The 16,001-nt window shown below is 34.9% G+C and overlaps 1 protein-coding gene across 2 annotated transcripts in view; it reads left to right on the top strand.

Moving 5' to 3' along the window:
- Window positions 1-15,119, top strand: part of NCAN (neurocan) — a 114,237-nt gene extending 99,118 nt beyond the window's left edge. For both annotated transcript variants that reach the window (XM_072404608.1, XM_072404607.1), the window contains 4 exons: window positions 3,255-3,337; window positions 6,869-7,013; window positions 9,128-9,310; window positions 10,234-15,119. In XM_072404608.1, coding sequence (XP_072260709.1) covers window positions 3,255-3,337; window positions 6,869-7,013; window positions 9,128-9,310; window positions 10,234-10,463 — 641 coding nt within the window. In that variant the 3' untranslated portion in view covers window positions 10,464-15,119. The remainder of the gene's footprint in view (window positions 1-3,254; window positions 3,338-6,868; window positions 7,014-9,127; window positions 9,311-10,233) is intronic.
- Window positions 15,120-16,001: the final 882 nt, after the last annotated feature.

The following is a 16,001-nucleotide window of genomic DNA, read 5'->3' as shown; positions in this document are numbered from 1 at the left end:
AGTACAGCAAGCTAAAGATAACATGTTCAGTCAAAATGATGGCTGCATGATTTTTTTTACATGGGTGTAAGGTTTACTGGATAACAGATGCAGTAGCAACAAGCTAAAATCTGGTTGGTTTGCAAGGGTTGTTATAACCCATAAGCAATAAATATATAAATAAATAAATATATATATATAAATATATATATCTACAGTATATAGTGTTAAGGAAAGATTTTAATAAAATATCCTCATGTTAAAGTATTAAAGACAAAGTTAATATGCAGAAGAAAATGTAAGTATAAAAAGATGCCATCTAAAAATATGTCAGCGAGGAGGCTGGAGTGCTGTGCACGATGAGTTGGAATGTGGATGATTTGGCAGATGAGTGTGGAATGTAATAGGTGAAGAGATGTGTTTTCAGTATGGCAGAACACTCCAGAGTAAAGTCTCAGCATAGAAAAAGATTTGAATGGGAAAATTGGAGTTGGTAACAAGGGGTTGGGGGGGGCTGACAGGAGCTGATCATCAACAGATCTGAGAACATTCTCTAAAGTGTTAAAGGTATTAAGGCATAGAAAATATGAAGATACAGTATTACTGGATCCAGTAAGTCTTATGAGTGAAAATTAGAAGCTTGTATGGAATATTTGAAAGAGCAGGAAGTAATGCCGTAACTAAGGTTGAAGGTAGTAAAGTAATTGTTAATGTAGGTAATACAACAGCTAAATTTACTCAAGCTCCTTACTTGACCAGTCAAAAAGAGTTTTTTTTCTTGGATGGGGTGAGCTTTTAGTAGGTACGGGTTCTATGCTATTTGCTAGATGAAATTGGGTACTGTGGTAGAGGCTCCTTGTTGATGGAGAGGTTCATAAGCAGCAGTTAATGGGTTAAATAGTGCTTGTAGAAAATGGTAGTAGTAATGGAGTGTTATATGTTATAGGCTAAAATACTACATGCTTACTAGTCCACAGCAGCCCACCAATGTCTCTCTTTCAGCCCAAGATTTCACTGTGCTTCCCTATTGTTACAATAGGGAAGACCCAAGGGAGACAAAAAGGGATATCATACGCCTGTAAGAATTTTAAACAGGAAATGATGAATACTAAACTTAAGATTTTATTGGCTTTATGAATAATGTAGGAGTGGATGTGCTCAATCATTGTTCCTGGCTGTTCTAACAGAGTAATGACATAAGTATCTTATTGCAATACTCCAGTATGATACATTACTTAGTTATCCAGTAAAATGCACAACTATTTATCTCTATGATATTTATTATATATACAATGCAAACAAAAATGCTAAGATATATATATTATCTGTAAAAATATTTTAAGAGGTTTCACACCTACTTCAGTCTTGTGACTTCAGTCCACAAATAAATTACCCAGGGTTTAGAAGATTGCAATGGCCAGTAGAGAACATTGATTTTATGTTCCTTTAAGTGTATTTTGTAGATCTTAGTCTTCATTTATTTTTATTGCAATTGTAACAAGAGCTAGAAGGTACACAGTAAGTACAAAACAACCCCAAAGAAAAATAAATCTGCATTTATATTTCAGAGTGGACTTAATGTTCCTCGCAGCTTTACTCTGCTGGCTGAAATAAACATAGGTCACGTTTATGAAGCCGTTTTTTACATCTTGCTATAAGAACAAACACATAAAAGGGTATAAAGAAATTCAGAATCTCCTCAGAAAATGTAATATAATTAGAATAATGGTTACAACATTAAAATATTCATCTTTCATCTCTCACATGGCTACATCGCTGACATCTTGATATATTTAACTTTTCTAGTTGATACCTACTGGTGTGAATTTTTTATTATTATTATTTCATAGGTTATTAATCAAGTTATCACTCTAAGCACCTGCACTTTAATCTTGTAGAGAATCAGACTTGTACCATATGGGAAATAACTTTCACATACAATTAGATAAAGGTTTCAAGGAATAATTTATTGTTTTTTTTTAAATTTGATTGTGTTTAAACTGCGTTGTTATAATTTATTCAATATTTAAAGCTAAACTAGGCAAATACAAAGTTGAAATTTACCAATGTCAATGTTCTTATCTGCAAACGAACTTGTTTTTCTGTGCAGCTACTTGTAATTCTGTAACCACTTGAGTTGTTACAGAGATTGTACAAGAGATTGTGCAACTTGTATGGACAGCATACTATTAAAAACGACCACATTCAGTAGTCCATAGATGGGTTGGACCAATTAGGGATATATTTATAAAGCAGAAAATCTGACAATTCTTAAACATTCATGTTAGGTATATTTTTCATTTAAATGTGATTTATTTACTACCAATGTATGTTTGGTGAAAGTCGTATTCAGTGCTTTATACATATGTCCCTTGATCAGGTTAATCCACAACTAGAAAATACCATAACCAGGAAAAGCACCCATGTCATGCATTAAAAATTGATTTATTACATAAAAGGAGAAATTTCATACACTTTGACATTTGTGATTTTCAACCACTGTGCTGCCGCACACTAGTGTGCCGTGAGAGATCTTTAGGTGTACCGTGGAAAATGATCCAATTACCAATGTCGAGTGTCTATGCTGTAGTGACTGGCAGAGTAATGTAATACTCTTCCATGTCAGTGGGTGGCAGTAGGTAGCTTAATCGCCTTGTTTATTCTTAGAGACAAGAGAATTAGCTACACAGTGTATATTTGTAACATTTTTGATTTGTGGCATGCCGCAGGATTTTTTCAATGTAAAAAATGTGCCGTGCCCCAAAAGGTTCAAAAACACTGCACTATAGCCTTCAAATCATGTTCAACGGTAAAGCTACACAGGTACCCACCTTAAAGTTAAGGTAGAAAATAAGGAATAAGAAAATATTGTACTAAAAGTTCACTGTTTATGTAATAAATAGTTTTGGATGCCTTAAATCAGTACTGTTTTTTATTTTCTAATGCTATATATCACCATGGTATGGGGTGACAGTAATGTCAAGATTTAGGTACTTAGGCAAATTATAATCAGATATGCATATCATTATTATTAGAGGAACACACAACTATAATAAATACTGTTGTTTCGGCACGGAGTTCACCCTAATTTTTTAAGCTCGGGAATGAATGTCATGACATTTTGTGTTTTGTTGTAAATAGATGCAAACCTTAATAAAAAAAACTGAGAAAGAAAATATGTTAGGAGTAAATATGATTTGTTTGTTTGCTTTCTCAAAAAGACTATAGGGAGTTTCACTATTATATATAACTTGGTATTCTTTACTTCCGTTTAGGTTTTGGCCGTGAGAACACTTGGATTGGTCTGAATGACAGAACAGTGGAGCAGGATTTCCAGTGGACAGATAATACAGCTCTAGTAAGTAAAAAAGAAAACAATGTGAAGCAAAGTTCTAAATGGCGTAGCATATTTCATTGAATTAGCTATCTGACTACTTGAATAACCAGTTCAAGGTGCATAGTGCGAAGGGCAAAAACAAAGTAACTAGTCGGACAACAACCAGTGTTCACCTAAATAGTTACTTGAGTTCAAGACTTATAAATTATGAATCCAGTCACTTTATTGAGGAGATGTGAATGCCAGGGGTATCCAATACTTTCAAATGTGTCAAAAGTTTTCCCCTGGGTGCTATGGTTCTTCCTACCTCTTTTGCTGTGACACTGTTGTGTCCCATAGAAGTTTTAGCATTTGCCAGGAGAATCCACAGAGCTCAGCAGGAGGCCACATTTCCAAAACACCTGAACTTGTTGACTGTCCCTCATACCTTAGTGTAGGTTCAGACCTGTGGCAGGAGCAACAGTTCCTGTGTGGCTCCTGATGGCTGCCACCTGGTTTTTCAAGACCCAGCATTAACAGATTTGACAGTGAGAAGCTCTGAGTGGTACCAAACTGCTCATGGCTGTCCCTACTCATTATTTATTAGGCTGCTGTGGATTGAGTTCATCTAGACCCAGACTAAATCTGAAAAGACATATATATAATTATATATAAATACATATAAACATAGAATAAAAATATACAAGGACATATATATTATATATATATATATATAGATAATTATATGTATATATAAAAAAATATATAGATAGATAGATAGATAGATTTATATAAATATATATCTTTAGAAGCAAACAAGAACGTAGGTGGATGATAAAGTCCGCTGGCAAAAGTGAGGTCACCAGGAAGATCCTTGGGGTGGGCATTGTAAGCGTTTAGGTATGCGCCTATGTAAACAGCTGAAATCCGTTAACTCTTTCAGAATCTGAAAATTTTAGGTAATGTAAAAATATGCTTATTTCTAGGCTAATATATATGTTTGAAACATTTGAACACATCATACATTTTTATTTAGGGCTAACTGGAAGATGTGTGCCATTTGAAAGAATGATTTGTTAGGGAAAGATTGATTTTTTAATGCAAGCTCGCTAATGTCAAGATGCCGGAGATGCGTGCCTCGAAGATATGAATATTTCAGTTGATAAATGTCGGGAGAATTTCTCGACGGGTGAAAATCTGTTGATAAATAGGTTTGAGGGGTTTGATGCCGTATCACAAATACGTGCACGCGAGGGAGCTTCTGATTTTGTTTGGTAAATCTGGCCCTGTGTGTACAATCTTCCCTGAGGCTGCCGTTTAGTGGTGTGAGATAGAGGTAACTGCACTGGAACCTCACTGCCAGACTGTACATTTTTTTAGCAATTATTCAGAAACTGTTTATCAAAAAAAAACTTTTTTTTATGCTTTGGAGCACTAAAACATATCATAAATAACAAAATAAGTTGCAAATTGAGTACCTACGTACTTGAGTGAATACAGCAATATATAGCATGCCATCTGTTTTAAAATGACTACTGTTAAAACCCTTTGAAAAAGCAGTTTATTTACTCTTTGAAGGCATGTGGTGTATTGCTGTGTGTCCACATGCATTAACCCTGGCTCTGGCTGCAAATGCTCTCTGAACCCTGGTTCCTTTTGGCAATTTAGGATTGGGTAAGCGCTTGCGGTCAGGGCTTGCTAGGGTTAATGCATGTAGACAGCCGCACAGTAGTGCACTGTATGCCTTCAATGTAGGAAGATGCTTACAGTCTGAAATTTAAAAAACACACAATGATAATTTTCTGTTTTTTATATGCCACCCATACTCCCAGTGAGATTTGTTATTTTTTTCTCAACTCACTTTACTGAAGCTCATTTCCATTATAGTTGTCATAATGATGATATCTCCTGTCTCTTCTGTGAATTCCTACAGCTTCCATACAATTTACAATTCCTTACAAGTTACAAATGGACGTTTGCTTTAAACATCAAAATACAAACGTGATTTATCCAACATATGGCTTAACAATTCCATTCAAATACCCCAATATTAGTTTAGAAAGCATTATCCAAAATCCCTAAAAATTAAAAAGCATTAGGCCACAAGCTGGATGTTAATGTTAACTAAAAAGTGAATATTTACTGTGTTATAGGAAACATCTAGAAATGTAAACTGTGCATTGGCAGTACCCTAGAAAAACAAACAACCTACTTTTTAAATACCTCCTGAAAAATTGCACTGAACCTCCTGGAACTGTGGGTGCCTAGGTCCTGCTGTGCATAAAGGCTCATACCTGTAAAGTCTAAATCATTGCTGCTTCTGACTACTATTCTCTTTGGGGTATGTCCCTACTATGCTGCTTGCTGTTCTCCTTTCTGAGGGCTCTACAGAAGATGGCACACAGTGACACAGTGCAAAACAGTGCATAGTAATCTCTTCTGATTAGTCATTTGTGCCCTGCCTACCTGAGACACAGTTTTCAGAGTTCAATTCCTCTTCACACCCACATTAGGTGATGTCCTAAAAAAGACTTTATTATAGCATACCATATTGTACCCAAAGGATAGAACATATCGGTTTCCTTTCTTTTAAACCATATTTATATTTCACTGAAACTACATATACCAGGAGTTTGTCAATATTTAGTGCACAAGGTTTATTCCAGTTTTCACTATATTAAGTCATAATGGATTATACCTCTAATATGCAAGGAGCACTGTACATTTTCTCAAAATATTAAATTTGGTTGATCTCTAATGTATTTAAAGTGTAATTTTCTTTTTGGGAGAATATGGAAAATATATAAAAATTATTTTTGCTTGCACATGATTGGATGGCAGGTGTGGACAGAGCTTCATCCTATTCACTAAGCTAAGGAAACATTGCTTTGCTTTGTTATAATACACTTTGTTAATTGAACAGCCTGAACTCATTTAATAAATTAATCTCTTTGAATGTACAGAAATAATATATTGTTTTTCAACTTGTCAGATCTCTAAAAACAGACTCAAACTGAGTTTCCCAGTGAACATGCGCATTGTATGGCATTTCCGGAAGTCACCCTAATACTTCATAGTAAATCACATACCTACTAATTTCTTTTTACATGCAGGCTGAACTCAATCCAAATAGCCTAAATCTTCAATTTTAAATTTATCTGACTGCTGTTTTATTAATCCAAGGACTTGCAGCTTTGTCCAACAAGTCCAGAGGCTTACACATTCCTATCTGACAACAGAGCCAAAGTTACTAAACTTTTCAATACTACAATTTAGCATGGTTAAATCACTGTTTTTACTAATTGCAGTTCTAAAAAGCTACAAGATAAAGATATCTTGTAAAGATATTGGGTTCTAATGTCTATGGCAACTTAAGATTAAGATCAGTTGAATACATATTTCCAGGTTCTCATATAAAAAATGAACATTAGTGATTCAAAGATAATTGTGCACATTTTATTGGTTCTGTGAAAGTATCTTAACTACACCATGAAGCTTTTTTGAACAATTACTATAAAACTGGACATTTGAATCAGGATGACATTTCACCCGTTATTTTTCTGTCTGTCACAGCAATATGAAAGCTGGCGGGATCAGCAGCCAGATAACTTTTTTTCTGGTGGAGAGGACTGTGTAGTCATGGTTTCACATGAAGAGGGCAAGTGGAACGATGTGCCTTGCAACTATAACTTGCCTTACATCTGCAAGAAAGGAACTGGTATGTATTGACAAGAATGAAAATTAAAGACCCTGAAAATGAAATGTGTGTATCACAAAATACCTGCATGATTCTAGGTGGCAATACATGTACAAAGTAACTTTTATACATGTAAAAGTATTGCTTGCTTAAAGAAATAATGTACAGAACATTTACCTGTGCTTGCAATAATTTTTTTTTAATAATTTTCTCACTAAGCTCAAATATTGCCCATCTACCACCTGCTGTACCAGCCATTGTAAACCAGGGTTCTGTGTAAGGTTCCTCCCAAAGGTGCTGTGGTTTACTGATCTCCCATTTGATGCTGCCTTTATTTTTTAAGTCCCAAGCCACATTACAGATTCAAGATAATGGTATCATGATATCCACCTGTAAGCATGGTGCTCTGACCTCCACAGTAAAAGGTTATTCTCCTAACTAACCACCAGCACAGGTAGTCCCTGGGTTAAGGACATCTGACATATGGACGCCCCCTAGATATGAATAAGGTTTTCCTGCTTTCCTGTGGCTTGTCCTGCTTTCCTGTGTGAAGGACAGAGGCCTGGGGGGGGGGGGGGGGCGTTTTGCATGACTTGCTGAAGAAATCTTTTGATAAACACACCTGAGGTTGTGGATGATCTTAGGGGGTGAGCTCTTTTTGCAGCCTTGTAGCTCTTTAATGACTAAGGCAAACTTTGCAGTTGTTTCTTTCCGCAAATCAAAGCACAGCTTGCTCCAGAAGTTAATGAATGTCTAGGCTCCATAAAGTTTTTTTTTTTTTTTGCTTTCTTTGTGATTAACCCACAGTGAGGATTTTACACAGTAACTGACACCACGCTGCCTAATATTATGTTGAGACAAACATCTGTCCTAACTGCATTTTTTAAAATTATGTACCTGTTCCGACTTACATACAAAATCAATCTAAGAACAAACAGTCCCTATCTCACATGTAACCCAGGGACTACCTGTATAAGGGTTTTTCCCAACTGAACCCAATGGGTTGATTTTATTAAGGAGTTACCCAAAACTTTTAACATTTTTAAAGGACTTCCAGGGTTCTACTGGGGTAAAAAGGTTCAAAGGTTTGTACTGTATTCTATTGGCCAAGACCGTCAGTCTGGCCATACCTTTTCTGCAGCTCAGACAGTTCCCAAATAAACAAGAAATATACTTTGTTGCATGTATCAAAGCAGCAGTGTTTATAAAATAGGATTCAATAGACACTGCATACTTATCATGTTCATGTATATAAGGGATGATATGTTTAGCTTTAATTTTTCAATTGATTTTGATTTAGATTTTGATTCTTGTTAATAAAATTATAATTATAATAAATAACTGAATCATTAGATCTATGGGCAGAAAAAGTCATAAATAACGCATAATTGGCAATCACTTATTGGTTAATATCAATATAGTTCTACTGCTTTTCACTTCAGCTCACTTACTGAGAAGTGTAATTCTTACAGTCCTGAGGACTCTGAAGACTAGAGTTTGTAAAGATCATTACTCATCGAGTAATTAGTCTATTTAGTCATTAATGAGTACTAAACTAATTTAGAGAATTCAATAAGTATGAGTAGGCACACTGTTTAATGGATGAAGTGCTAAGGCTGTTTTTGCATTGCATAGAGAAATGCACTAATTGACAATAAGTAGAAACTGTTGAGATGCCAAAACTTGCAGTGTTGGTGGTCAAGTTTAGAGGGGCCTGTCAATAGCTTTGTAAACTTGATAAATACATTCCTGACATGTACAGAAACATTTTAGTAAAAAAAAGTAACATTTGTAATAAAAAACAGTTTTTGAGTTCCAACCACAAATCTGCCTTAGACGGTTTCTTGTCTCTCTAGTGATCTCTAGTCCAGCATCATAGTTTGGGAAGTAGATGTTGATCATATGTGATGTCTGAGCAAATCACAGCCTTCTTTTCACAGCTATCTTTGATAACCCCTATATAGTTCTTTCTCTTTTTCTTTTAGAGGGTGTTTTATTAATTGTTTATTTTTTTGCTGTGAGTGACATGTCTGATCGAATTTGTTATATTTTTTTTTTTACAAACCTCAATAAAGAAATGCAAAAAAGTCTGTAAAGCGAAAATGAGTATAATGCTGAGATTATATTTTCCCTAGTCCTTTGTGGTTCACCTCCTGCGGTGAGAAATGCCTACATTATTGGTAAGAAAAAAGAAAAATATAGCATCCATTCTACAGTACGTTACCAGTGCCAGGATGGTTTTATACAACGCCACATTCCAACTATTAAATGTCATCGGAACGGAAGATGGGACAGGCCTCGTATCCTATGCGTTAAACGTAAGTGAAATAAATAAAATAAAATTGTTACCCTAACAAAAATTTGTAGAAAAACTGAGTAGAAATAACAATGTGATTCAGAGGTGTGCAATGTAAAGATGTAGGACCTCAAATGTACAGTTACTACAGGGAACTAAGAAATCAGCATTGGACAAGGGCAAACACTCCTTATGACAACATTGGAGGTTGGGCAATACTCTGAGTCCTGTAAAAGTGATCACTTTTAAGTCAGCAGCATGAGCTTGTTTTTACCACTTCAAAACCATTAATGTTGGCACACTTACTTGGCATCAATTGGGTTAAAAAATGTTATTTCAGTCCAAGCTTCCAATAATCAGAATAATTCTGATACTCCCACATGAACACAGGGGGTTGATTTTCTGAAGAACTAAAGATTTGCAAAAAAAATCCTCATGCATATGATTGGGCATTTAAAAGGAATAAGCAGCTTCCCCCCTGTTCATTACGTAGGGATTCTGCATTCTACTTTGAATTTACTTCAGTGTAATATATAATTTCATTGTAAACCTATCTCTTTTACAATGGTGTGTCTGCTGAGTAGCTTTCCTCCTATTTGTCCTGTTGACTAATATTACTAAAACTAAAAAAGTTAAAATTTAAAGTTAAAAAACCTAAATTTTAGATTTGCCCAGAGAACACGAGGTGAAAGGAAATCTATGGGGGCAGCTATTCTAGTGACATCTAAGAAGACATTTTCTTTCACTATGGGGAAAGAGATATCCTCCTACTACCTGTTGGGTTCCAATGTGAAAAGAAATCTCAATAGACGGATAAAGAGAGCAAAAAAAAAACAGAAGTTTGCTTTAACATACAATTAAATAATTGCAGGCATTTTGCATCTGTTTTATGAACTCCTTCATTTGGCATATACTAATACATATTTTTTTTTCCTAATCTAACAGCTAGAAGACATCACAGGACTAGGAGACATCGTCGTCAACATTGGCATCACCAACACAAACAACAAGCACATGACAAAAACCACCAACACCGTCATCACCATAACAACAATCATCATCATAACCATCACCATCATTACAAGAACCATCATCACCACCAGCACAAATCACACCGTGAGAGGAGAAAAGAAGACCGTCATGCACACAGGAGAGATAAGGACACTTACTACTAAGAAGCATCTGGCCACTGGGTCCCAAAATGGTCACTTACTGCCGACATACCAGGGGGGCAACAGATAAAATGCAGCTGAACCCAACTTCTATTTAGTACTAAATGTTTCTGAGATGTGTTTTATTGGAAATAGCATCAGGTTTATTACAGCTGTTTTGTCTTATGTAAATCTGCTGTTGTATGGGTCAAGCAGCATCATTCAATAACTGGGCCATGGAACTAAAATATCAGTACACAACTCAGAGGACCATTAAGTAACCTGCCACTTCACCTTTAACGTCACCTTCAAGAAATAGACATTTAGGCCGATTCTTTCAAAAACTCTTTTGAAAAGATTCTCTCAACTTATTATTTTATAATGGTCTTTTTATTTGTGTAGAGCAGCAAGAAAATAAGGCCACTCAATTTATGATGAAGATTTGTTCAATTTTAACCTTCAATCAAAGAAACCATTTGGATTATCGCAAACACCAGGGCCATTTATGGTAGACGATATGGACAATTAAGAGTCACAGTATGAGCCTGGCAGAACTCATTATCACTGATTAAAGTGTATGTTGGCAGAAAGGTCAATAATTCAATAGTAAAAACTACACATATTAATCTGCATCTGCTTAAATGTTGGGAAAGATTTTGCTCAAGTACACAGGGCAATGTAAATTCTTGGGGTTCTCTGTAGCAGTCTTTGATTTTCAGTCCTGTACAGTTTTGGTGACTATATTAATTTGTGGCATTCATTATACTTAAACAAAATTGACTTGAATTGAACCTCAGTCTGCTGTCGCATAATATAAAATGCATAATTGTTAAATTGTGCAGTATGAGAAGAAAATAGTGTCTTTTTGCCACTTGATGCTTGTGGTAGATGCTCCATTTTTTTTACTCGTTAAGCAGTGAAAAGGCTAAGCCTATGTGTAAAGAAGTGTTGTTAATTTGCCTTTTTTTTTGTCAGGTAAACAAAGGGAATAATAATGCCCACATAGAGAGCATTGATCTTTATGAAGCATCAGTAAAAATGCATACAAGCACCTACCAAAAGGGTTTAAATTGCAACTGCGGTAAAGTAGATCTTCTCTTAATTTTGCCTAAAATTATGACGTCATGAGCTGATTTTTAAAAGTGCCTATGTGCATTGTGGTTGCTTCACTTAATATAGATGGGTGTTCTCTATAACTCACAAGTTCTTAAAAGCAAAGTTGTATCAATGAAAAAATTCTGCATAAGAGTGAGGATCTATAGAAGGCACTAAAATATACTGACTCTTTAAATGCCCTCGCCAATCTTTAGGCAAAGCTCCTAAATAAAGTATTTTATCACCCCCCCCCCCCCCCCCCTTATATAATGCATATAATGCATTTTCGGCCAAGCGATATGGCTAACAAGAAAGTTTATGAAGTATGGAATGGAATCTTCAATTATTCCAGTGATGGATAATGGCAGTAGTATAATGTATAAAAGATAAAAGCAAGGTCATCATAGTGCCTGCTGTGCACCCTCAGTCTTATAATTCGATTTTTCTCTTTGCTACAGGTTTACTTTAAGTAGCTTAGTAGCTGTGTCCACAGGTGCTAGCTCCTAAAAAAGGTTGGAAAAGGGTTTTTAGATGGGAGACGATAGGTCCTATTTATAAAGATTGTTGAAATGATTGTTCTATTTTACTGGTGATTTTTTTCCTCCAATTTAAAAACAAGTGGCAAGAAAAGTTGGGGTGCTAAAGCATTGGAGAAGTAAAAACATGAAATATCTAATTATGGAACCTTCAGAAAAAAAAATCTCCAGCTTTTCTCCATTAAACATAATGGGTCACCTCCGGTTTATGTGGATGTAAACTACTGGCAGAATTTTAAGTGATAGAGAGGGTTTGTAAATAATGAAAAATGTCTACAAGCAGATTTCACAGGGAAATTTCAACTTGGTTTAAAGATGTGAATATCATGTGGGGTAACTGGTGGTAGTAATGGAAATAAACTGTAAACTTCAACCTTTATAAATAGGTTCCTAAGGGCGGGATCAGGGTAGGGGGAAGCTATGTTTTTGGTATTATTGCTGTTTGCTTAAAGATAACGTGCAACTTTGTGGTAGAAATTTGATGCCCCTAGTTCTTGCTGGTTTGCTGTCCATTAGTTATTTTCGCTGTGTGGGTGTAGGATTGAGTGAGTATATGTCTGTTTATATTTATATTGTATGTACATAAGTAAGCCCTAGTTTGAAACATGAATTACAGCTGGATCAATATTACTTTTCCTGAACTGATCTTCAACCAGGATGTAATGACTCTGTTTAAATTTTTGATATAGAAGATAAGTATTGGGAGATGTATGTTGTATTAGGGAGTCCCTTTAAAATGAATGCACCACAGAAAAAAACAGCACCTGACTTATTTTCAGTACACAGCACAGTAATTTATTGTGGCACATTACAAATCAAATGCTTTGAAAGCAATGGGATGCCATTTAAAATAAATAGTACCACAAGGCACTTACTTATATAACTTGCATTACCCTGTATTGCCGTAATGCATTAATTTCTGCAAAGCAAAATTGAGAACACAGATGTTAGAACCTTTGTCAGATTTTTATTACAATTTTCAAAGATGTCTCTATTAGAAAAATAACATAAAACCCCCAGGGTTTAGTGCTTACGATCACAGCCATTGGAAGTATGGAGAATGGAGACATCAATATATACCTACCAAACTACTATTCTTCTTAACTAGTACTCTACAGAAAAAGTTTTCTTTTCTGCTTTCTATGTCCTCTTTCAAAATATGAAACAGTTTTTATATATATAATTTGCATAGACTTAAGGAATGTGCAACAGAGAACAGGAGAAAAAATGAAGAATTAAAGACATTTCATGTATGGTTATGATGTTATCCTAAACCTATTAATATATTGGAATGTCTGAGTTTGGTTGAAGTGGTATTTCATGGCACTTACATTCAGGATTACAGAGCTGGTATCACAACATAAATTATTAGCTCCTTCTTTGATATAACCTGTAAAGCTTTAAAAGTAGAGCAACTTTAAAAATTATGCTAGGCATAAACTTAACAATTTTCTCCCAAGTATTCATTGTACCATCCACATGTTCAGTATTCAATCTTCTGGTCATTTTTGCTATTATATCTAATTTGAATACTAATTGTGACCAAAGAAGGGGATAAGATTTGAGTATAACAATTAACACAAGAAAAAACCTGAACAATTTTTAATTTTATCTTAGTTATCATCTGATCCCATTTGAATGAGCTGTCTAATGCCCTGAAAAGGTGTGACTGCTGTGCAATTGTAACATGCATTTAGGGTGCCATCAAGAATAAATGCAATATGCATTGCCACTCGTTGCAGTAAGGCACACAATTAAATACAACATTGTATTTATTGTATTTTATTGCAAATAGGTCCTGGGGCAAATAATAACACAGGTTTAGTTGTTTTCTATCTTATGACAGCTCAGAATGAGTGGTCCGCTGTTCTAATGGCATGGAGATGGTAGAAAAAAGCTTCTGCTTTATTATACCTTCATATAAAATAGGCATAATATTGTTAAATCTAGATTAATCTATAGACTTAATTCTCCCATGAGCTGTCCATAGTGAAAGCAGAGATAATTTACATAACACTTAACAACCAATGAGAATTTACTCTGTAGTAGTCAAACAAGGAGTGGATTGATTTTAATTGGTCATTTTGTGCTTATACTTTTAAAATTAGCACTTAAAATTTAGAACTCATTGGATAAGGCTGAGTAAGACAGAACCATATCTCATGTGGCATACTTTATCCTACAGAGTAGCAAAAACTGCACTCGCGGACCATCAATCCAACATCTTGTTTGGTGTATTAAGATTTACATTTTACATTTGTTAAAGGTGAACTGGTTAAAACAAATTTTTATTCAGGACATATTTAACAGAAGCACAGTCAAATCCTTGATGTTCCTTCATTTAGTGTATGTTGTCTTCATTTAATGTATTTTGTTTTTAAAATAATCAAGAGATCACAAACAATGAGAAATTATTTCCGGTGCAATGTTTTCTTAATTTTAATTTGGAGGCAGTAGGGAATGGTTAGAACCCCTATCAGGTTTTCATTGGCCTGTGTTTCTCCACAGGAAATATTTAATTTAATTTCCTGTACTGGAGACAATTTAATCACAAAATGAGAGGACAATAACATTTTCTTTTTTCCTGATTTTACATTTATCTTTTGTTCTGGTGGCCACTGTGCACAGGGGCAGGTCATGAGTAAAAACAGAACATAGGATCTAACTCCTGTCTTACACTACCCAAATCTAAAAAGTAAGCTTTAAATGGGGTTCCACTTTAGGTAGTTGTATATCAATGACATTTACCATACCAGTATTCCTTTAAATCCATAGAGCCTTTCCAGTAACATTAAGGATTTTGTACAATTTAATGTTTCCCAGACTGACACAGTAGTAGTATGCTGCGCTGAGAAATATAAATAGGTTGATGAAAGAATGTGATGGATGAATGCTTTGAAATGCTTTACCCTGCAGCATTTTGTTTTCTTAGTTTACATTATTTTTAAGTGTAGAACACTGTAAAAAAATTCAAAAAGAATGTGCTGTATAAACACTGTGCATTGATGTCAGGCTGAACAATTTTAATAAAGTTGCTGTTTTTTTAACAGTTCTGTTATATTTTTATGCGCTGAGATAAATAATACAACCATGGCATAAAAACATCAAATATTCGTGTCACTGTCTATTATAAAAGATAACAGATCAAATAATGGCAACTGACACACTTTGCAGTGGTAACCTCCTGCTGACAAACGGATCATTTAGAACAAGAGAATAATCCCAGCTGTTGAGCAATGAATCATTTTCTGTATGATGAGTGCTTATTCAGTAAACATGCATAGAGGGTAGTAACAGCAGGGACATAAATGCTGAGTGACAGCAGTAGGTTACTGCACTTTGAAAACTGTTCCCTTATTAAAAAAATACAGACATTGTATATTTGAACATTGGTGGCTTCTGCTGCAACAAGACCTATTCATTTGGTAGAAAATGAATTTCCTGGGTATGCTTATAGGAGAGTTCCGTCTTCCTTTTTTCTATGTGGTCACTTGGACAGGACGTCAGTATATATATATATACATATATATATATATCCATCTTATGATACATTATATGGTGCTAATGTCCCTGATCTTGTGAAATATCTGATAAGACTTTTGGAATCATGGAAACGGTACCAAATTTTATTGTTAGGCGGTATTGCTTCTGTAAAGATGACGTGGTTACCAAAATTTTTTTACCCTATGAGAGTTCCTCCATTAGCCATACCTACCCATATACTTAAATTGTTACTACATAAAATATTTGAGTTTATTTGGGGAGCCAAACTTCCACAAGTTGTTCCCAGACATACTCTACTTCAAACTAAGAAGATGGGAGGTTTATCAGTACCGAATTTGAGTTTGTATTATAAGCTGGCACAGGTAGCCCCTTTTTAATGTACTATAGAAAAAAACATGTTCCTTAATGGGTAGTTATTGAGAAAGTA

The sequence above is a fragment of the Pyxicephalus adspersus genome, chromosome 3, assembly GCF_032062135.1.
Source record: "Pyxicephalus adspersus chromosome 3, UCB_Pads_2.0, whole genome shotgun sequence".
Taxonomy (NCBI): Eukaryota; Metazoa; Chordata; class Amphibia; order Anura; family Pyxicephalidae; genus Pyxicephalus; species Pyxicephalus adspersus.
The sequence above is the reverse complement of the archived record's forward strand: the minus strand, read 5'-3'. Positions and strand labels throughout refer to the sequence as shown.